A 23,590-nucleotide genomic window follows, 5' to 3' on the forward strand; every position below is an offset into this window, starting at 1 on the left:
AGTATAAATTATTTTATTTACAGAAACTTGTTACAAAACAAATATACTATACAATCTTTTCTTTAAATATTAATTCTAACCTATGTTTTGTTCATGAATTACATAGCAGCCAATACATAAGTCCAGCTGAAAATGATTTTGATAATGTATACAAAAAAAATTATACACGCTTTTACATAGTATGAATGGTGGATTTATTGTTTCCGCCCAAACACGAGCTGTAGTCTCTCTCACTTTCACATTCCAAGTCTATGGTGCTATTAAAAAAAAAAACTTCCTCGCAACGTTTCCATCTACTGGAAACAATGTCAAGATGTCAGTGGAGTTTGAGGGTAAACAAAAACACTTGATTGAAGGTTTTTACGTTAAAAATCCCAGTAAACCAGAGAGGACTTAAGCCGCACACACACAGAGGCTGTCGAACTCACGTCTTGTCTGGAAAACCTTTGACCCCCCCCCCCCCCCCCATCAACAAACACTTAAGTTTTTCATACTGAGCGGCTGACAATCTCAGGTTTTACCATATTTAGGGTTCATAGGCAGATTTAAAAGCAAACGCCTAAATGCTTCCAGCATTCAAGTAAGGTAAAACAACCCAAAGAACACCGTCCTCAAACAGTCAGGGCGAAACTAATTCAGGCACTTTCTTAATTTCATACTTCTTTTAAAAGCTGCAAACTATTTCTTTAAAAGCTGTGATTGAAATGACTTGTTTGGCAACGACGACGCTAGCAGTTGGACTGTTTGTTTGTTCCTCTTCCTTGCAATGATTGCTTTAAGTCCCTCCAGCCGTTATAAAAGAACGCAGTGTTTCAATCGTGAAATGTGTTTTAAGGTCTACAAAGTGTTTGACTGAAAAGTGAATGGAAACTGGTTCGACAATGAGCACAGCTTCAAGCCTGCAGGACGCTTCAAAATCACAGGCTAATTGGGTCATATGGTAACTTTTTGTTGTGTTGATTCATAGGCAACATAAAATATCTTGTAAAAGCACATGTGATTGAGACCTTGAAACGTGAATAAAGGTATCCTGTCATACATGCTACAGTGGCAATACTTCACCTTTGATACGATAAGGATCTCAGTACATGATTCATGAGATGCTTCAGCGTCTACATAGAGGCATATTGCATTCTATAGACTTGGCAGTGAACCACTTCAAATAATCAAGTTCTCGGACTTATCTTTTTTTATTAAATAAATAATTCTTTTTTAATTTAAAAGAAGATTGTACCAAAAACTCAGCATGTACAAAAATTGCCTGTGCAAAAATACATATTTCACTATGTACAATTTAACAAAATACGTATTCTCAAATAGGGAAACTCCAATACTTGTTGATACAGTAGGCTACGGGAAATAAAAAGCAAAATTAAGAATCTTAAAAAAAAAAAAAAATTGTCCTACTTTTCCCACACAGACATCACTGGAGGTTCCATAAATCAACAGGTGTTGCCAAAAGTTTTAATATGTCCGGTGAAGCCATCTCCATGAATCTCGCACCATAAAACCCACTCAAGACCACGAGAAATAAGCAAACATCCCGACAAGTATTGCCTGATTTAAGACTCCATTTTGACAAAGGAATAGAGTATAATGCCTGGTTATCCATTCTACTGTGACAAATCTTTTCTCAACACACACCAACATCGTGTTACGGCGAGGCATCGGAACTGTAACACCCAGTGCTTGGGTAGTGGTTACACACACACACGCACACACACACAGACACACACACACAGGAGGGACAATCAAACCCACAGAAGACAGGTGACGTGCATAAAGTTTGCTCCAGTTAAGACGTACCATACCTGATTCCCTATGTAGGAAAAATAAACATTATAATTCACATCTGCCCACAACAGCTGTGGATTTCCCGCAGCTGAATGGGTAAAAAGTAGGTAAGTTATGGCAATAATATTAAGGTTTGCACAGATTTTCTTCATATCCACACAGGCAATGCACCATGACTGCTTTATGAGCAAGACTGCCCACCCTTTTCATAAAAAAAAAAGAAAAAGAAGAGTAGTTGGCAAAGCTGATATCAGCTTTTGGCTCGCTTTGTGACAACTAAGCAGTGCCTGTGGAGGAAGTAGTTTCAGTTCTGTTCACAGTTGGGGGTAGGTCTACTGTGGCAATCATTTGTGAACAATGAAAAGATTCAGAAAATTAAACAGGCGTCCCTCAAGACAAAGTTATCGCTCTGCCACAAGATTCAATCAAATGGGCACATCAGGCGTCCTTTTCACATTTGAAAGCGCAACCGTCTTCAGCACATCTACAAAGACTCTTTGTAGTTCAGTGTAAAAAGATCATAAGAAATCATAAAAAGGTAACACTTGCATAATTATTCTGGGTAATAAAAGAATTGACCAGATCGTCTCTACGGGCTCCTCTCAGGCTACTGCGTGGAACTCCAAGCTAATCAAACGCGTCGCCAGAGAGTCAAACTAATGAAAAGTGAAACAACAAGGTGATTGTGTGTTGTTTAAGGTGTTGCAAGTAACAGTTTGCTGCTCCTCCTCTTGCTGCTGCTCTCCTTCCAAGGCTTCTGAGATCAGGCGCTGGGGGTGTAATTAAGTTGGAAATTCCAGTAGTCCAGCAGAATCTGACATGAGGAAAATTCTCTTACACGCACGCACATTCGCTCACACGCATTCGTTAACAAACACGGAAGAGATCGGCTTGTTGTCTTCCCCAGTTGCTCAGTGTCATGGCGGCTTGTTGCGGCAACCCTTAACCTGAACCCAATGGGCTTTGAACCGCAGTTCAAGAGACCTCTGGCTGTTGCTATTGATCCTCCTACTTCAAGACAGGAAGACCTCTTAGAATACTGGGACAACACAAGCGTGGGGGGTCCTTGGCTCGCTCATCAGACCCCTGGCAATCCACGCTATACATACAGTGCCATTGCACCCTTCCTCCCAACACACACACACACAAATACACATGGCTTTGGGAGAAATAGTAAGGACCACATTGACTTCACTGGGCAGTCCAGATCATCTCCACCTGAGGATTGTGGGAAGCTGAGAGTAATGTGGGTTTGATTTTAGAAGGCCTTGTGAAGTCCGGAGCAATATGCGGACTGCTCTGGACTTTTCCCCGTCCGCCTGCCGGTTCCATTCACAGAAGCCGGACACCGCTGTCAGGGACGAGCCTTTGGCTGGAGGAGAGAAGGGAGAAAGACAAAATCAGTATGAAAATGAAGCCTGTAGGCTACGGAATGTCTGTGTTTCTTTTTTACATTTGATTATAAAGATAGTTAAAAAACAAAACAATCTAATGTCATTAATACTTTGTTTTTAAGCACCCGTAAAGATAATTTCCCACTAGCCCTAGATGTTTGTGAGATAATGTTCTGCAGTGGATGCAGATCTGTCTTAGAATATGGGACGTAAACCCCGAGACCAACCTTGGATTCTTAGAGAGAACAATGAAATAAATGTATAAATGTACAAACCCACCTGATGTAAATGGGAGTTGTTTGGTAAACCCGGCGTCCCTGGAATACTTCGCCCATGCTTCCCATGGATGTTGTTAATGGCAGGTGACTTGGCCACTTTGGGTCTACCTGGTCCAGGTCCCACTCCCCCTCCTCCTACCCCCCCACCACCACCACTATTAATGCCGCTGGAGGCAGGAGAGCCTTTGCGCTTCTTGCCCTCCAGGCGCCCATCTGTGGAGTGGTGGGTGAAGTTGGTGTGGTGGTCAGCTGAGGATAAGGACTGGTGGTGGACAAAAGGTCCCAGGGAAAGGGTGGAGTCACTGCTGTTCATCACTACGCTCATGCGCTTGATGGATTCTGCAGGGCTGCCCGAGGGAGGACCTCGGGCTGGCGGCCCCGAGGAGCCGCCTGCTGAACCTCCAGAAGGCTCAGCCTTGAGGCTGAGTGAGTTAGTCCGCACAGTGGGGCCACAGTTAAGCCCCACGCTGTGGACTCCGGTGTGGGAGGAAGATAATGATGATGACGATGAAGGACCTAATGAGCCGTGGTGGTAGGTGCTCCCTGAGCTGCAAACATTCGTACAGTTCTTCTTGAAAGGGGAGGAGGCGGAAGAGTAGATGGCATTCGAAGAGGAGGATTCAGAGGGGCCATGGGATGACGAGAGTATAGAGCTGTTCTTCCTCTTCTTCCCCGAGCTGAAGCTTGTGTTGCTACTGTTACTGTTGGCTCCACTGCTGCCCCCACCAATGGAGTTGGAGATGAAGGGTATCGAGGAGCTAGAGATCTCCTTGGGCCTGAAGGACGACGACGACTTGGTAGTGCTGCTGCTGGAGGAACGGGACTTAAGTGCCCGGCCTGAGGCTAGGGAAGGAGCTGAAGAAGAGGAGGACAAGTGGGCTGAAGGCATCTGCGGCGACGAAGACACTTGTCGGGCCTGCGTAATGCCGTAGGCCGGGTGCTCAGCCCCGCCCTGAGGGGAGCTGCGGGCATTTAAGGTGGTCCCATACGAGAGCACAGACTTGCCCTCGTACGATTGGCTATAAGGAGTCTGGGGCAAGGTGGCAGGGGGGCCCAGGAAGCCTGAAGAGGGGGTGCTACCGTGGGAATTTGTGCTTGTCCTATGGGAAGGTGCAACGGAGGAGTTCTCCAAGGCCAAGGGGATTTTCCTGCAACAAGGAACAATATCATTCATTCGCTCCAACTTTCAATAGTTCAAGAATACTGACCGTAAAAGACGAGGCGGCCAAATATTACGTGCTTCAGACATAATTAAATCTGGACAGACTTACTTCCACATCTGAGAGTTGACGTGTTTGTCCATCATCGTGGTTAGGGCACATCGCACTTTGTCCCATCGCATGTCAAAGGAGTAGCAACCTCTCCCTAACAGTCGACTTCCAAATGTACAGTACTGGGAACAGAGAGCGGGTACCAAGCATCAGTACATCATAAATCAATCATAACAAGCAAAAAAGTACCTACAATTTCTGTGAAATCTGAAACGTATAAGGGATTTGTTTTTGTTTTTTATCTACAGCGCTTCCTAAAAAACAAAAGTAGTTGCATTGCTAATCAGAGACCAGTGATGGTAGGGTGCACTTACAGCTGCCGGTCGGGGGTGATAACCTGAATAGTGACAGTCCAGTTTGTCAGCGCTGTCCTCCCGCTCCTCGTTCTCTCCCTCGTCACTGGAGGGTCGAGAAAACCCACCAGGGGTAGTATGAGCAAGGTGCGGCGACTCGTGGACTACTGCAGGGTCTCCGGGGGTACCACCTCCATGACTGCTGTTTAGTCTGATGGACAGATAGTGTGGCCGATCATTTTCAACTTTAAATCGTTAAAGACTGTTGAAGATAATCATACAAAATGTATCAAATGCGCAATTGTAACCGTGTGTTTCACCTCTCAGTGATGAAGACTAGTTTGCCGGGTGTCACTAAACACAATACATACAAAGAACAGATCTGGGGCAGAACATACCGTGGAAGACCAGGGCTGTGAAATTTGGACTTGCAGAGTGGCAAAGGCTTGGTGGCGTCTGGGGCAGGGCCGTTCCCATGAGCAACCTGGTGGGCGTCATGGGCAGCAGCGAGGTGGGCGGAGGGGTGTGGGTCCCTGAGAGAGGTATTTTGCTGGGAATGGGGTTGGTGGAGCTCTCTCTCCTTCTCCTTCTCCCTTGTTCTGTTCTTGTGCTCTGCCAGCAATGTGTCAAAGCGCTTCCTCCGCCCTGGCACCGCCCTCCGCTGGCTTAAGGAATGTGTCTGGCGGGACAATAGAAAGGTCAGAATCAGAATTATTGTTTGGGAGGTGATGGGATGTTATTTTAACTCCAATGTGTACATGAGTGATACATCTCTGAAATGTTTTGAGAATATGGCATGTGTGGCTTTCCTGAAACTAATCATAACCATCCTTTAAAAAACTGGTCATATTTTACGTGTTAATTATTGTCAACAAATTCCACATAAAGGCCAACACCAACAATGCCATGGAACTCTATCAGTCATAAAACTATTACTATTGAAGTGCCACACTGTTGCACTGGCTGACATGTTCCTTCATTACAGTACATTGAACACAGACACTATAGTGTATTTAGAAACACAGAGAGCAGAGATTTTTTTTCTGTTAATTCACTTCATAGGCGCTGTAGGGAAAACCCAGATTTTCCAAAGATTTCATTCACATTTTGGAAAATTCCCGAGATATTCAGCTTTTCACAATTGATTCCATTCTTATCATCAAATTCTGTGATTGTCAGAGTTTTACGCAGAAATCATAGGGCCCTTGTTAGCTTTTAAAGGAACAGTGTGTAACATTTAGGATGATTAAGTGGAATATTATCTGCCAGAACTATGTTTTAATCAGTGTATGCTGAAGAATCAGGCCCCAGCGCTAAACTATTAAAGATCGGAGTATTGATAAGCACCGATGTTACTGGTGCTTTTTAGTGCTAAGCTCCTCCAACTACACACACACACACACACAAGCTAAAAGAAAAGCTGGAGTTAACTGTTTAGCTTAGTTTGTTCTTGTAAACGTTTCTGCTGACTAAGAGAAAGCAGCCAGAATGACTGATATTATCTGACGTCTGTGTCCTTCATTCTCAATAAACGTCACTCAGAAATGTTATTTATTTTATTCATCTTTTAGATTTGTTTCCAGCGAGATATTAATGACTTTATGAAGCGACTTTGCTGTGACAAAGCAGACACACTGCTTACCTTGCATGTTAGGGATCTTGTGCATGGTTTCCGAGCGGTCATATCCACAACGCCACAGTGGGCATCGGCATTGAACTCGCGTTCTGAAGGCACAGGAGAGAAGTGAGGGAGGAATTGTTACTTGCATACATTGCGACAAATCAACTGTTCTGACAACTTGCTTCACTGTAAGTTGTGTTACGTAAAATGTCTTAGATGAGTCATGGTCTTTAAAGCTGATGGATGTGACGACGTGAATACAGGTAGCTGTTCTAGTTGGTAACTTCCAGAGTTTTTGGTACCTGTGGTTAATATACTGATAAATTGTGGGTAAAACGAGTAATATACTCTATCGATGTTTGTTGTGTTCTTTTGTGATCAACGGAATAGATTACTGATGTCAGGTCTTTACACAATGGGACGTCGTGTAAGATTTAAGATCAGAGAAAACAAAACATTTTCGGCAAAAACAGAAATATGTTGTATGAAACAGTATAAAACCACTGTCATAATCAGACCTGACAATACCTATGTTGACAGCACAAAACCTGAGGAGCAGTTTCACTTAATTTCCTCTCCAACTGACCTGTCACTCTCCTGTTAAGGTGGCGTCTGCTACTGGCACTGCTGCTGCTGCTGTCCTGCTTCTTGTCTGAGAGGACTGAGAGGTGGCCCTTGCCGTTGGGAATCGGCCCCGGGGCCAGTAATGGAGGCTTTGGTATGGAGGGACAGTTAAGGCCTGGTTTAAGGGCTGATGATGAGGAAGCGGAGGTGGTGATGGTGGTAGTGTTGGAGCTCACAGTGGTGCTAGAGGAGGATGTGGAGGAGGATGAGGTGGTGGCTGGGGCAGATGGGGCCTGCACCAGCTTAGCGGACGAGTCCACCCTCAGATGAATCTTCTCCACCTTGACAGCCGGGGTGAGGCTGGAAGAGAAGGTTACAGAGATGAAGAGCGCGGCAAGGAGGAAGCTGAGAGTTAGAAACACGGAGCCAGTGAGAAATGCATGGTAAGAGACAGATGTGTACGTATGGAGGGGGCTGGGAGGACAAAACATAAATCTATATGATCCATCAGTTATCAAAGACTCTGGTAATAAGAAAAAAACAGGTGTCAGAATATATGACTTTTCTCTGGACCGATCCAGAGCACAGATCCTGGACGAAATAAGAGATTTTGATAATAATGGCACCGTAATGCACTTACAACTCTTCTTCAATTAGACTCCAGCCTGTTTAATGAGGAGGAACATTTCAAACACAAGTTGACTTCTCAAAGGCTATGACCATAATGATGCAGAGTGGCATTTCTCTGTGCACACACTCATCTTCGGCCGAGTGTAAATGTACAAACACCAAGTGGTATATTAAGTAGGCAACAGCCACCAAATTAACCGTAATCAATTACAGCTGAGTAAATATTACAGGCAACAGTTATAACAGCAGGAAAATGAAGAATCGCTGAAACTTTTATATTGCTATAAACCCGATTAACTGTTCAGCCCTGTTCTTGGTCTACACCGGCAAATTGCACAACCCTGGCAACACACTTTACTGCAAATGTTACAGAGGAACTTACATCTTGTCCAGCTGGGGTGTCCTGAAGGGTGCAAAGGGGGTTCTTCGCTGAAAGCCTGGCAGCTTCTCTTTGGCTGGTTTGACGAGTTTGGGATTGGAGGAGGACGACGCTGAAGATCCAGCGGTGGAAGGTCGGCTAAGGATGACTCCACTTGCCAGTCCAGCTACAGGCCCCGAGCCCAGCCCGGGCCCGCTGGTCCTGTTCCTGCCCGACACGGGGAAGGGGGAGGTGGAGGCTGGCTTGCAGGCCGAACTGTGTCTTCTCTCTGGAGCGACAGTACAAACCAGGTTGGCATTAAAACATAACAATGAACTCGATTAGATGATGAGGGTGAGGCATCACAAAGCTTTGACCCAGCACTATAAGAAAAGGTAAGACACGTGGGAACATAGAGATCTTCCTTTGACAGTAGTGAGCAGGTTACCTCAGCAACAAATAAGCAGCATTTGTGATTCATGCCAACTCCGTCTGAAATAGAAGCAGCCAACAGGTCAAGAACTTCATTTCCTGTCTGAGCTTCTAACAACCTCTAACTGTGCAAACTGATAAAAGGCAGTTTGACAGCAGAAACGGTTAGGGTTGTACTGAGATGTGGATGAAAAGCCAAAAATAGATGAAAGGAACAACATTTTCATCGCTAAGTGCTTGCATCCAAAGCTAAATATTTTTTTTTTTCCCATGGTGCACCATGGTTTCCAAACATCAGCGAACATTGGTCTGTTGCGAGTGCGCCCACAATAATTACAGAAGGGGTTTGGGGTTTTCAAAGGAAGCTCTCGCTATTTTTAGTAACCGCATACAACAATGAAATAGAACACTCAAAATAACTTCATTGAAATGATCACTACAGCTCCACAACAAAGACACACAGACTAGACTTTCTTTACTGTCACAGCTGAAACAACCCAGGGAAAAGGCAAGACAGCAACCGTATGATGGCATTTTATTATATTCAGAAGTTACTGTAACTTGCATCAAAGTATTAAATCTTGGCCAGGCAGCGGCTCCCTAACAGATATACTGGACCCCTGGGGTCAGACAGACAGACCGACCTGCTGCTCTGACCATAAGTGGAGAGAGAGACCGACAGACATAGAGACAGAGCACAACATGTCGTACTCTAGAAACTATAGCGACCGGAGGAGAAAACAAACAGCATCACAATATGCATTGCTTGCTATGCCCGTAGCTAGCAAAGTTAGGGACAAGTTAGCTGTTAGCAAGCTGATCACCCAGTTATTCTATTCTTTCTGCTGATGCCTCACATCTCATTGCCTGTATCCACTTTTGTCTTCATAGGCTACAGCCACACTACTACGTTTCCATTTTAAAACGCATATCTTTTGCTACGTTTGCACTGAGCGTCCACACTACTCCAGAGTTTTAGCGCACCGAAGACGAAGGAGTTTAGAAATGCTACCAATAGCCGGCTAAGTTGAAAAACTCAGAAGATGGTTTTTCGGTTCAGCAGCTTATAAAAACTTAGTTTTGGGTTCTTTAGCCTGTTGGTAGAGAACTTTCCACCACAAAGCAATGTTTTGTTTGCTAGCAGGCGAAAGTGACAAGGACGCACCTTCACACTATTCAAAGTCAATGAAGAGCAATGAGCTGCTTTCGCCTTCCATTGCAAACATACAGTGAATGAAAGAGGATACAGCTTCAGGAGCACAAACAGGTTTGCAAAATAATAATCTGTGGCAGCAGCTAGCTGACGTGGTAGTGTTGTGGGCCCGGTTAGCTAAGCTTTTACTGGGCTAACTCCATGGAGTAGCAGGAAACCGGGCCGTAGGCTAAAGCTCAGCAGGTTATCTGCAAACGAGCTTGTTGCTGCAGAAACAGTGTAGGAGATGCAAACACACAAACACACATGCATGGGCACGGAGCTAGCACTCCCTATTTCCCTCAGCCCCCAACACACACACACACACACACCTTCAAACTGTATAGCCTTCTTCCAATTACCCTTTTCTGGCAGGAAAAACCTCTTAGAACGCCCTCTTCTTATCTAAGGAACTGTCTCTACACACCCATTCACGACACACTCCAGATACCTTCCCTCCCTTTATTTCACTCCCTCCTGCCTAACCTCCTTCTCCCTGCTGTCTTGTCCTGTCCCGGTCATAGTCAACAGCACACAAACTCACTGGTACCAGGAAACCACAGCGTGACGCTCAGTGATCTGTCCACAGAGCACTGCACTGAGAACAGAGAGACAACACCAGCGGCAGAGAAAAAGAAGAGTTTGGCGTGGAGGAAATAGAAACAGTAGACATAAGGAATAAGAGGAGCCTTAATGTCCTCTTTCACACGGTCAGGTGGCTCAGTGCTAAGGGGAATCCCAGGCTGTTTGATGGCCTTACTGCAATCTCAACAAGCGCCATGTTCAAGCCGTTGCATGAGCTGGCCTCTGTCTTCCCGGCAAAATAACAAACACCATGGTTAGTTTACTTGCCATCTAAGCTCAAGGCGCATGATCCCATAATGTGCGTTTGTGTGTGTTTGCTCAGCCAAGGCAACGTGTGTGAGCAGAGCCGTTAGGAGACGGGAAGCTTCCCGTTCTGCGGTGAGCGTCACCCCTGCTGGGATCAGCCTCAGCCGAGAAGCACAAACACCTAACGGGAGACAGATGGGCTCAAAGAAGAGTGCTGAAATCATATTGATACCATCTCAATGGTGCTGAGATCAGTGTCTTTGCCCCGCGTTAACGCCACATGAGGTCGTCTTATAATGACATCAGAGGGAGGACGACAGGAGGAAAATCCCAGCAAGGGCACTCCTACTCTGTATGGCCATGTATAGTAGCATTGCCACAGAGTTTTACTTATTAAAGCCGTTCCTGTATGGGGCTGAAACAATTAGTCAATCCAAAGAAAATGACTCACCAACTATTCTATTAATTGTTTAACTAATATATCAAACAAAAAATAGCAAACATTATCGGATACTGTGAACAACATTTTCTAGACTAATGGATTTGGCGATGCATCTAAATGAATTGTCACATTCAAAACTAATCATGAGCTGCAGCTCTATTGCGGTGCTTACAACTCCTACTTAATGGAAATTAAAGGAGGCACCATTAGCTGCTTGCTTTGTATAACTAGTGCAGTGCATTCTGCACAGTCTGCATTCACAACACCACCCTGTTAAAGATGTACGGCAGCCACCTGCTGGGATTTTGTCAGTACTGTTTTACCTAATAGGCGCTGTAATGCCCTCCAATGACAAATCCCCATGCAGGTATGACAACTAAACTGTAATAGTCATAAGTAATAGTCTGGTCTAGACAGGCTTGCATCAGTCTATATTGTTTAGCAGTGTGGGAGGAACCGTCTCTTTGAATATTGTAATGGACAGTTCCAATGGGAGCCGTGTGCCATTATACCCCCCTCTTGTGGCTGACCGTGACAACTGTAACTGCTGACAGACTTCATGGAGAATCCACACCACTGACAGGAACAAAAACCCAACAACAATTTAAGACAAAAAAGAGACACAAACTATAAGAAGAGGATGTTATCCGATGTGTGATTCAGATGCTGGGAGTGAGAATGTAGTGACGGGACAAAAACTGGTGCTAATAAGGGTTATCAGATTTCTCACATGAACAGACTTTATCAAATCATGTCTTCTTAAATTGACATAATTTACAAAGATTAATATACGTTCTTACGGTAAACAAAGAGTCTTACATGGCAGGACATGGTAGATGTCACTCTAAGCAACTTCAGGAAAATGAGATTGCGAGTGAACAGACAGCTTATTTATTTCAGCGACTGTGGGCGTTTGTGAACTTGCCGTTAACACTGTCAAGTTTAAAGAGACCCGCAGTGATGCAGTCACTCTATAATTCATCCATTTACTCTGGCACTATATTCAAAGATCCAGCTCAACTACTAAGCGCGCACACACACACACACACACAAAGTATTAACAGAACTAGAAATCCTATCCGAGCTGTACATATTTTTAAAAAGTACATTCGTGCGAAGACCGAGACAGTCGCATCAAATATTAACAGGGGAATTGTAAGCACGCATAAGTGAGACAGTGAGTTAAATAAATAAATAAATCAAAGTCTGTGGCATCTGATCTCGGGTTAATGTGCAGAGAAGGAAAGGTGGAGGGGGAACACAAAGGCGGAGGGGGAAGTGATACCACGGAGTGTGTCGATGTGTGAAATATCACCACCAGCCATGAAGTGGTATATGGTCCCTACAGATGAAGACTACTTTGTCACATTTACATTCTTCACTGATCTACTGGCAGCACAGTCTACATTCACTCGCTCGTGTAAGTGTGTGCATGTGCATGACACTTACCGTAGTGTGCTTGGAAGGCCTGGGGCTTGACCACCTGGCCGCAGTGGTTGCACATCACCAGGTAGAAGTCGTCCTGTGCGGGGCATTGGCCGAATATGGGCATGTCTGTACACAGGGGAAGAATCAACCAGAGAGGCGACAAGTCAAGGAGAGGCAAATAACATAGACCTACATTCACCTGGTGCTCCAGTTGGCAACAGACTCGGACTCTTCACTGAAACATCAATTATTTGTTGTCATAACACTGCTGCAATAGCTCGAGATAGGGTAACTTCAGTTTATTAGCTTAACATCAAGAAGGAAACCCGGTTATAATAAATGTACACATCCTCGTGTTGCACAACACACACATGAAAACGCATAACCATATAAAGAATCTTAAAAAAACTGAAGCGCTCACTCAATGTAAACTGTCGAGTGAAGTCTTTACATGCAGATACTGATCAAGAAATGAATTGGTGGAGTCATTTCGTTTTATGTGACAGTAAACAGAGTATCTTTGGGTTTTGGACTACCCGTCAGATTAAACAAGGAATTTGAAGTCATCACCTCGGGTTTCAGGAAAATACAATACACATCCCCCCCAAAAATCTTAAAGTTTAGAGACCAAACGTTAAACTGATTAAGTAAGAAAATGAATCATTAGTTGCAGTCCTACAATCAAAACAGAGAGATGTTGGCTTTCATCAAAGTCTGTCAAGTTATAAAAGTTGCATGTTTAAAATCCATAACAATAAAATATTCCAATCCACGAATGAGATCCTATTCTCACGAGTCAGGACTCATCTGAAACCTCCTCCCCTAAAACCGGCCCATGCTTAACACAAGACAGCATTATGGAGTAACGATTTAAATGTGGAGGCACACAAACGGGTCACAACAGGAGAATTTCCCCGTGGTGCCACTAAGGCGGTGCAGCTTTCAGGCGCACGATCACAAACAAAAACATAAGAAGCATGACTTCCACGACATGGCATGTCTGCAGCTCCAGCATCTCATGCCCACAAATTGAACCGAACCGAGCCTCGCACTTCGCACTTCGCAAGCCACTCCAGGGCAAACGGAGGGAAGTGCCGCTACTCACCAGAATGTGATCAAAATTTACCCCGGCGCACGGAACCAGAAACCACCTAATTAAGGAGGCCAATTAAGAGATTTTCCTGGGGCGTTATGATGAGATGAGCAGAAGACAGCACACAAGAGGAGAGAAGTGGAGCCCCTACTCAATATGTACTCCACCAGGGCCGTCAAGGGTTCTCCAAACGTCGCTAGAAGAGTCTGGACGGGATGAGGGCCATTAAGCAAAGCCCATTTTACAAGGGGCCGACCAGGCGGGATTCCCTCTCAGTGAGGTTAGTGGCAGTCTTGTGTGGATGAATTGACAAGCCTGATGCTACTTGATGCATGTCAATTGTCTGAAGCCACTCTGCTAAGTGTCTCCTTCAACAGCCGTGGAGCGAAAAGACTGATTCTCACAGCGGCTGGCGACTGCCAAGGGAAAAAAAGGCAAACGTCTTTACTTAATGGACAAAGGCATGTAAATTATACACAGCTCGAGTTGGGAAGCACACTGCTGATGTGCACAAGCGAGGGTCGGACTACTATTCAAAAGAGAACAAGTGCAGAAATGTGATGCGGAGTGGCAGCACTCACTGGTTGCCACTTGCGCAAGCCATTAAAGCAGAAGTTGGAAGCTTGCCTGAGTTCTGTGTAACTCCTTGGTTCTACACGTCTGTACTAATGCAACCACGAGCCAGTCTCCTGTACCAGCAGCACATTTAAGTTATGAGAGAGCACACATACTTGCTCAATCAATAACCTGCCATGTATTCTCCATTAAAACTTCTCTCGGATCCTTTATTGAAACAGGCCAGGAACTATGGCGTCCCAACAGGCTGACCACATTTCCTCGCTGAATCAACAGCAAGGTCAAACAAATCTCATTCCCAAACTGCTGCAGTTGTTCACTTGGAGCGTTCTCTAAACGGTTTGCTCGACTATAAAAAGCAGCCGAGCTAGATGGCCTCCCCACTCTGCATTCAACGCACTCGCACCGACTGAACTGTACCGCTGCAATGGCTCGACTTGAAAAGTGGTCTAACGCCACGGTGTCTGCCCCATTCTCAATCTCCATTTTCTCCTTGTGCAAGTCGGAGATGAAAAGGAGAGAGAGAGAGAGAGAGAAAGACAGAGAGAAAGGGAGAAAGCGAGAGAGAGAAAGACAGAAAGGAAGTCATGGTGGAGTAGAAAAGCAGCGCAAAGCCAAGAAAGGAGCGTGGAGAAAAAACACAGAGAGAAAGAGAGCAGAGAAGCAGGCCGAGGCGTCGGTAAGACAAAGCGAGAGTGAGCCGAGGAAGAGGAAGAGAGCCAGTGAGCACGAGGCAGAGGAAGAGAATGAGAGTCCAGTTAATCTCAGCATCCTCATCCATGGCAGTGATGAATGATCTAGCTCTGGCTGCCTTTGAGCTGAACACACGCTGGCTGAATCTGACCTGTGGCTGACACCGGCACTACATTTCCCAGCTTCCCAGACTGTGACAGTGCCACTGTAAAATGTATCAAAAAAGGGAAGACGAGTGGATTCATCATTCATTAATTCCCATACATTGTTTTTACAATGCGTTAATAATCTGTGTGTGTTAGAATGGCGGTTACGCCACAGGAGGAATCTGGTGGTGAGTCATGGCGGAGAGGTGTAGTCATCCACTTGTAATACCCCGACAAGACACACACACACAATAACATTCTATGAATCTCAGGCAGCATGTGCCGATCACGCATGACACAAACAAGAGACACCAACAGACGCAGTTACATGATGGAGACAGTGTCACATTTTATAAGACCATTAAGTCTCTCTGCTTTCTTCTGAAGATATAATAATCTCATCCACCAAGCAGACAACATGTATTTAGGTGAACCGCCACCGTAGTGTAATGCACCTCACTGTTTTGTATGAAATATGAAAGCTCTACTTTTCTTGACATTGGGAGCCTGTAGTCTAGGACATATGTCATTGACATTGTTCACACGCAACCTTAGACAAGTGCCCTGTCAAGTAGTCTGCCATTAACCCTTTCCTATACAGCAGCACATGGAGGAAAAAGACTGACTCTAGACACACGGATGACATAAGCTTGGGCCAGAATCATGTTACCAAATGAAGTAGCATCTTTCCTTATGGTCATTCCTCGTTAAGATATAACTTCAGACAGACCAGTTCTGCTAATGCATTTAGACGGCAGGAATGTGTTCCTCCAAAGTGTTGGACAAATCAGTGTCCAAAGGTGTTCTATAGTAGGAGTCGCCAAAGTCCGAAAAACTGTCAAATTAAGTGAGAATTAATCACCACACCACAGTGATCGCTTTGTTGTTGGCTGTGGAATTAATGATGGTGTTGAACGTCATTTTTCCCTGCCAAAATTGTACACGCAAATAGATTTTCAAAACAGAAAACAACGGATGACGAATCTATTTTCACTCTACACTTAGTTCTGAAAAACAGCTCAAAGAAATGGATGTATGTTAATCTTGGTGTCCGAGTAGCTGCTATGAACGTCCCATAACAACAAGGTGACATTAGATATGCCGTGTGTCCTTGAGCAATAGTATCGACATCAGCGAAGCATGAAATCTTTCATTTAACTTTATTGAGCTAGGCTTCAATCTACAATCACTCTAGCACCAACGTTTGTTCATCATTCATTCACTCATTAAGAGAATCGGTTTTTAACTCATTCTGTCAGTCTGAGAGCTTGGTGAGCCTGGAAAATAGTGCATGATTCCTGATTTATAATTAAAATATAGCTAAACACGGTGTTTCCAAAAATAAAATTGCAGTTCAAACTGCTCTGAAACATCACTCTGTGGCTCAGAAGCCAGATGATGCGTGTTTATGATATTGTGGGTTTTAAATCACCTTTGTCAAATGATGTCCTTTCTCTTAATTCTGTCATGGATCTTTTCCGGTAATGTAACCCAACTGTTATATATAAAATCAGCTAAAGAGAAAATTCCTGGCATAACCTCAGATTATAGTAACTAGAATGATCAAATTCATCCAGTCACTTAGATTTCAAAGCAGTCTGGTTGTTGCTGTTTTTCTTTAATCCACCATGATGGCAGACTTTCAAAGTTTACATTTATCCAGCATGAATAAATCAGACATTTACATGACATGCTGGTTGGTGGGCAAGTGCTTCAAAAGTCATTAAGAAGTTATGTAAAATTGAGCATTTTGTTCAGTTTGCTTACAATATTTCTCTAAATATGTGGTAACAAACACATGTGCTGAATCAGCTTGTGAAATATGAGCAAGTCATATCGCAACTTCATAATGTTCAAATACAGCTATGGCTAAGAGGGGGCTTGGGGTTCTTGCTTTGAGAAACCATACGAATTTGACTAGTTATTAACTTTCAAAATGATTAGTACCTTCAAGTTTTTAACGACACAAACCTTGCTGTTGTTTTCTATGACAGGTGAAGTGTGGATGATTTCGTATGTAAAATAGAAGAAATGTAGATGATGGAACAACAAAGTATATTAAATGCAACCTCCAATCGGAATATGAATTTGTTATCACTATGTTTGGGCCTATACCAAAGTACAGCGAGTTTAAGTTGTTAACCGATAAGTTAGTTTAGGGACAGATGTAAATGTCAACTACCATACGAATAATAAGAGACACGTTTCACTTAGTGTTTCCGGTTGTCCAGTCACTTCATGATGCGCATGATTTACAGTAGTTTTACATACTGTCCGAACGACGCGTGTTAAGTGTTTAAATCCATGTGCAAACCTCCACAACCAAAATACACCTTTGGCCCTAGATACGAAAAAAAAACACTCACCTTCTCTGCACAAACGCATGGCTTCCCGATTTTTCCCGGAGTCTTTGAAACTTTCCTCCGATTCGGCACCTGAAAACGAGGCGATCAGATAGACAAATAAATAGTTGCACTTGCTTGCCTGTTCGTGCTGTTACTACCAGCAGCGTTTCTTCGTATTCCACCAGAAAACTGCATGCAATCGGCCAAAAAAAAAAAAAAAAAAAAAAAAAAAAAAAGAGAGGACAGGACAGGACTGGCAAGGCAACTGTCGCGCTCTACCTCGCTTCCTGGCGCACATTCGGGACGCTGGGGAACTCACCGTCGTTGCCGTTGAGTTTGGCGGCGTCGACCCAGTTGCTCCAAGGCTGTCCCAGCATTATTTCTGGACTAGGCAAGGATCTCCGCTCCGCAACAGTCGCCATTGCTGTGGAGCCTTCTCCCCGCTGGATCTGCTGCTGCTGCTTCAGCTGCTGCCTGGCCGCTCGGCGCTGCTCCCCCCTGACGTCATCCTCGGCCCTTTCCGACATTCTTTCCGCTACAATGTAACAACACGAGAGTCAGCATTGGTAGCGCTCGGGATAGGAGGACTTTTTCACTGATTGACGCGGGCAAACGCGTGCTGTTTCACCAAACCCGCCCCTCACAAAAAAAAAAACCTGCGTGTGGCAATAAGTACAACGCTTATACAACATATGACATACAATATACTGAATTAACTGGCAGTTTATCTAAAGGAGTTTCCTGACTTGTTGGCTTTAATTCATTGTACATGCAATGCTTAACTACTTCGCCTGGTTAAAGCTCAATCGTGATTAAATACGACATGCACATAATTAGGGGGAGCTACACAATATTATACAGTATTATTACATGATTTATATGAAAATAGAAATAAGTATGATACAGTATACCATACAGCAGCATACAGCCCAGTAGCCAACATATTTGAATATTTATTAAGCCCGTTTTGATGGGACACTAGTGGATGCCTGTTTACAGTCTACACCACGATTATGCATATTCTTAATATCACTTCTTGCAATGACAAAAATAAAAAAGGCTCACTTTCTGTTCAGAAAAAGAAAGCATTTAGAAATCTAAAACATATCAGTGCCATGTCAAATGTCTATGAAAGGGCTGGTTGAACGGATCCCCCTGTGGCTGTTTACTTTAAAGAAGTGTAAAGGCAGAGTTACCCACAGCCAAGTAGTCTTGACTTTCACTTTCAAAATGAAATGCTTGTGACCTATCCCAACGATGCATATAGACAACGGACAAAAGCCGACAAGCAAGAAAACAAGTAATGGAGGCAATTTCTTTGCCACAGACAACATTTACTATAGCGACAGACACAAAGTAAGACAGTTACTTGACTTACAAAAGGCACAAACATTTCTCGTCTTCATCTGCCGATGTCCTTCCCATTTCATATGAATGACAAAGTGGTTGATTCTATGCAACTACTTGTTTTCCATCTCAAGTCATCAAAAATTCTTAAGACACAACCACCAATTTGACACAAAAAAGAAGGCCAGTTTGAAAAATCTTCAAAATAAATGAATTCTTGAGGAACAATGACCTTGCCCAGTTGCTAATTTCAAGAGTACAGTCTCACAGGAAAAGTTACGTTTTATTTTGTTAAGTCTTTATCCATTGCCTATGCATACACCAGTCTCAAGCTAATTCCATTCCACTCAGAAAATCTAGCCGAATATGTTCATACTATGAGGATGTTGAGTTTCAGAAAGCAGCCTTTCTAAAGAAAACTGGCTACTGTAGGAGCTGTTTAAATGGTCGAACCATAGACTGCAAAAATAAAATGGATCCAGCATATTTGGCCGTGTTTGCACCTGGCAATGACATTCATCCTGGGGGACCTGATCACATGCGGACAGCTCAAAGTACATGTGTGAATGCACCCAAGACGCATTGAGAGCGCATTGAGATCCAATCAGTCAGACCAGTCAGAGGTGGCCACATTCTTTCAGCAGTATGTACGTGAATGTGTCCTGGGAAACATTGAAGGACCGGCCTACTCAGCCGACGTCCTCTGCGGAAGTAAGAACTCATTCGGCAACAGCGCCAGAGGTTCCAAATCGCATACTTTTTCTCTTTACTATTAGTACGTACTGAAGCGCTTACAAAGTATTGCATGCAGTGAGCATACTATTTTGTCATGACATTTCGCCCTGTACCTTGCTATATTCGTCATAGTTTGTAACTCAAAATTTGAAGTAAAACAAAAAGGTATGCCCATTTAGAAAAAGGTGCTATGTCTGCGATCTCTCTGCAGCTCAGTCGATGTGACGTATCCTCTGCTGCACATGAGCTTGTGGGTCAGAATAGGCAGGAAAGCATGCTGACTTGCATACTACAAAATGAAACCGGATGCAGTAGAATTTCCTGGTATTTTTGGCATACTGTGTATTGGGACATACTAAATATTTTCCTGGGATACTAAATAATATGGCAGTATAGGTAATTGAGCACACTCGTATTATATTTCACGCAGTCTGAATATTTTGAAACGCCCATGGAGATACATTACGAGTGCGTCAAACATCTTGGGCGAGTTAGTCTGTCTGGAACACCCCAAGGAATAGACCCAGTCTGTATGTTTTGATATCTTCAACGCGTGTGGAGACACATTCTACTGCCAGGTGGGAGCTGTCCACTTGTGACTGGATCAACCACGACACATGTTAATGCCAGGTGTGAACAGGGCCTTCGATATCACTCATAGGTTTCTAAAGGGATGGATCTACAACTCCGACACTGGCTTGCGGGGTTAAACCTGAGTAGAATACAGTATATTACGTTCAGGTTACCTGGTTGTTCAATGACATTTGACTGTGCTACTTTAACATTGATATGGATACCTACAACAACCGGGTGAGCCGGCATAACAAGCATGATGCTAAGTGCTGTTGCTGTAGTTTGAGGGTGACAACACATTCAAATACAGATTTCAACTTTTAGTGCATAGTTATTTTCATTTTCTAAAATACTATACAGAAAGCATTACGTGAGCAAACAGTGTCAACAGATGATACTCTACATGTGAAAGGGCTCAAGTACATCTCAAGTAGATTTCCCGCAATGACACAAAACATTAACACTATTTTTAAGAGGCATGCATTGAACATCTTTTTGCTGTAATGTGAAACTTACCCGTTTAGACACAGCAACAAATTAGGAAACCCAGTGAATGAAACTTTTGGTATGGCTTTTTTGACTATTAATTTTGCCTTCATTCATTACCAATCTATTAATGACCAACACTTAAGTTATGACATACCGATGCCTTCGTACTAATCCATCTCGATGAGTAGCAGTGACTACGTCTGGGATTGGACCAGCAGCGCATCTGCTTTTTAAAAAAGCATTGCAAATTGTTAATCTTTAACATGTAAAATGATCAAGTTTTCCACTATAGCCCCTTTTAGACAAGCACTGTAATCTCACACACTGGTTTTCATGTACGAACCAACCAATACATACTGATAATATTATATTAAAGAGGTACTGCACACTAAAATGTGTTTTTGAGCTGTAAACTAAATGATATGACTGTATTGTGATGAAACCCTGCTGGTGTTAATGTTGAAATGTCCACCAAACTTATAAAAATACGCATTTCTTGGGTTAAAAAATGTCTCAACACGCCATCTACTGTTTCAAACCAGCCCTGCCCCTCACAAGGCTAATGCTGACATGGAGTCACCCGGCTGGGACTCATCTGTGTCATGAAATTTATATTAACAAATAATTTTAATCTTTAATCAGAGGCCAGGGGATGTCACTGAGCAACTCCTATCGCACATATCCACAAAAAAGTCCCAACAAAAACAGAATACTAATGAATATTTCATTAAAGTAGAAATAGTATTCATCTCAGGACTGATGCATTTCATCTGATGCTTTATCTTTCAAGTAAGTAAATGTATAATCATGAAAGAGCAGCAGAGAGAGGTCTTTTCCTTTTGCTAGATACTAGCTACCTTTCCTAGGGACACATTTCTATCATGACCACATGTATAGGTGTTTTGTTTCTTTAAGTTTTAGTTTGTGATATCCACAAACACGCAAACAATGTTTGGCTTGTTTGTGTTTAATAAATTAACCTAAAGAAATCAAAAGTGGGTTCTCTGGAAAACAATTACGATAAAATTGTTGAACTCCAATACGTTTCTAATTCAGCAACAACTGTTAACATCTGTAAGCACTATATAATTACTTAATATTATTGTATAGCTAAATAATACAGTAGCTGTCAATAGAATGTAGAGTCATAAGTAGCTGTGATATCTTACCTTGGCAAAATAAGAAAAAAGGAAAGTTTTGGTAATCGTTGGCCGCCACACACACTGGAGAGGAAGTCTGGAGACACACAGACACACAGAGAGAGAGAAGACGAGTCAGTATCACGTTCTTTGTTTTTTCCTGTTCCTTGATAAGAGTAAATCAGTGAATTTGGAATCATAAGAAAGGTAACACTATCCTCGTCGTAGAGTTCTTCACCGCTATGCAGTAAACAAATCCTGTAGGCACAAGCTCTAACCATCCTCTCCAGCCCCACAATAATCATTTTTAAACACAGATAGAATAAATAGATTCTGATTGTTTTTGTTGTCTTAACTGATAAAAGACACATTGTAATGTATTCATAGAGGTAGCAAATGACTTGCTAAAGCAAATCACAAAGCCATACAATGGTAACTGGTGTGTATCAATAACAACCACTTACTTTACATTTGTTTAAATTTGTATGACACTTCAAATGCTACTGATGAAGACAATGGCTGGGTTGTGTCCTGCATGTCCTTAAATCATCCCAAAAATGAGTATAATGCATTTTATAATATGTCTAACATATGCAAAATCACATAATATAATCAACTGAGATTCCTTGCAATGAACCTCTGGTCTGCTGTATCATATATCATATTGAACTGGCACCCAGCCATTACACATTTATACATACACTGGCTATTACTATGGCATCAGAGTGAAAGTAGTATAAAGTGTAGCATTGTTCTTTTGAATAGCCCGCTATGTCAACATAAACATGTCAGCACGCGCAGCTTAGGCTGAATCCAATCTACGTTTGGGCTCCAAAAATAAAGTTTATCAAAGGCCATGATTGGCAATAGAACATTAAGTAATCATTTCTTTAGTATCTAAGAACTTGTCGTTATCGTTTACAACTATGTTAGCTAGCTGACATTAGTTATTAGAGACCAACAAGAGCAGACAGTTCTACTGGCTAGCGTTGCTCCCACCTCTACACATTACCACACTAACGTACATTAACATCGTTGTCAATGAATATAAAAGACGAGGCACACGTTAATCGTAAATTCAACATGTGAAAAAAAAGACACAAGGTCCATTATGAGTTGTGTCATGAAAACAGGCTCCATCCAGTGTGGGTCTGTGACTGGTACAAACGTTACTAGGGAGCAGTGGTGGCTACATTAGCCTGCTAGCTGAAGCCTGTAGCCAGCCATGACTAGCGTTAGCTAAGAAGCTGGCAGAAGCCTGACAGCACAGCAGAAGTCATTAGCAGTCGTCACGGATCGACAACAAGTTCACTCTTACCAAGGCTCTGGATGCTGTAGGCGTAAACGTGACACCAGGCAGATATATATCAGCTGGATGAACTGGGCGAAGGAGACAGAAGACGGTGGGAAAGAGTGAGTGCAGTGCTCAGCCTCTGTGGAGGTCTTCACCTGGTGCTTCCATGTCTGTTTACCAGACTGCATTCTGGGACAGCGACGTCACTGCGCTAGCACGCACGCACGCTGATGAGTTAAAGCAGGTTCTCCACCATCAAAGTACTTTTGGTCTTTTATTTTCAATGGAAAATAGCGGAGGTGTCATATACATTACTACACATAGTACATTATGTGACAGATGTTCTTCAGAGAGTTTAAATTGCTGTGGATTAGAGGTTTGATTTATTTTTTGTACGCATTTATACCTAAATTTAAACTTTTTGACAGGGACATCAAGTTGTAACTGAACTATCTCCATGTGTTGTTTTATTTTGAGAACAACTTAACATTTCAGCTGACTGTATGATTGCCATTCAATACACCTTACAATGTAACTAGTTAATTATGATGCCATGGCCTTAAATGTCACTAAATGTGTCCATATCAATTTATATCTGCAGATTAATTGTATACTGTACATTTATGTAAAAT

General features: G+C 43.1%; 1 protein-coding gene across 1 annotated transcript; it reads right to left on the reverse strand.

The window, feature by feature from the left end:
• Positions 1–26: 26 nt before the first annotated feature.
• Positions 27–23,122, reverse strand: atxn7 (ataxin 7). Its single transcript, XM_079296270.1, has 13 exons — positions 22,983–23,122; positions 21,695–21,761; positions 17,701–17,916; positions 17,403–17,471; positions 12,550–12,654; positions 8,228–8,492; positions 7,238–7,575; positions 6,673–6,755; positions 5,429–5,709; positions 5,052–5,241; positions 4,738–4,859; positions 3,468–4,614; positions 27–3,166 (listed from the first exon to the last, which is right to left on the reverse strand). Exons 3-13 carry the CDS (start codon positions 17,906–17,908, stop codon positions 3,149–3,151), a joined length of 2,826 nt encoding a protein of 941 aa, XP_079152396.1. The 5' UTR covers positions 17,909–17,916; positions 21,695–21,761; positions 22,983–23,122; the 3' UTR covers positions 27–3,148.
• Between the last annotated feature and the right edge of the window lie 468 nt (positions 23,123–23,590).

Source organism: Melanostigma gelatinosum (genome assembly GCF_949748355.1).
Source record: "Melanostigma gelatinosum genome assembly, chromosome: 3".
NCBI classification, from domain to species: domain Eukaryota; kingdom Metazoa; phylum Chordata; class Actinopteri; order Perciformes; family Zoarcidae; genus Melanostigma; species Melanostigma gelatinosum.

Coding starts and splice junctions, on each gene's coding strand:
- atxn7 (XM_079296270.1), bottom strand. CDS start 17,908: ATGTCGGAAAGGGCCGAGGATGACGTCAGGGGGGAGCAGCGCCGAGCG. Junction 7,576..8,227: donor ACACCCCAGCTGGACAAGAT/GTAAGTTCCTCT, acceptor CTTCTCTTCCAG/CCTCACCCCGGCTGTCAAGG. Junction 6,756..7,237: donor CCTTAACAGGAGAGTGACAG/GTCAGTTGGAGA, acceptor CTGTGCCTTCAG/AACGCGAGTTCAATGCCGAT.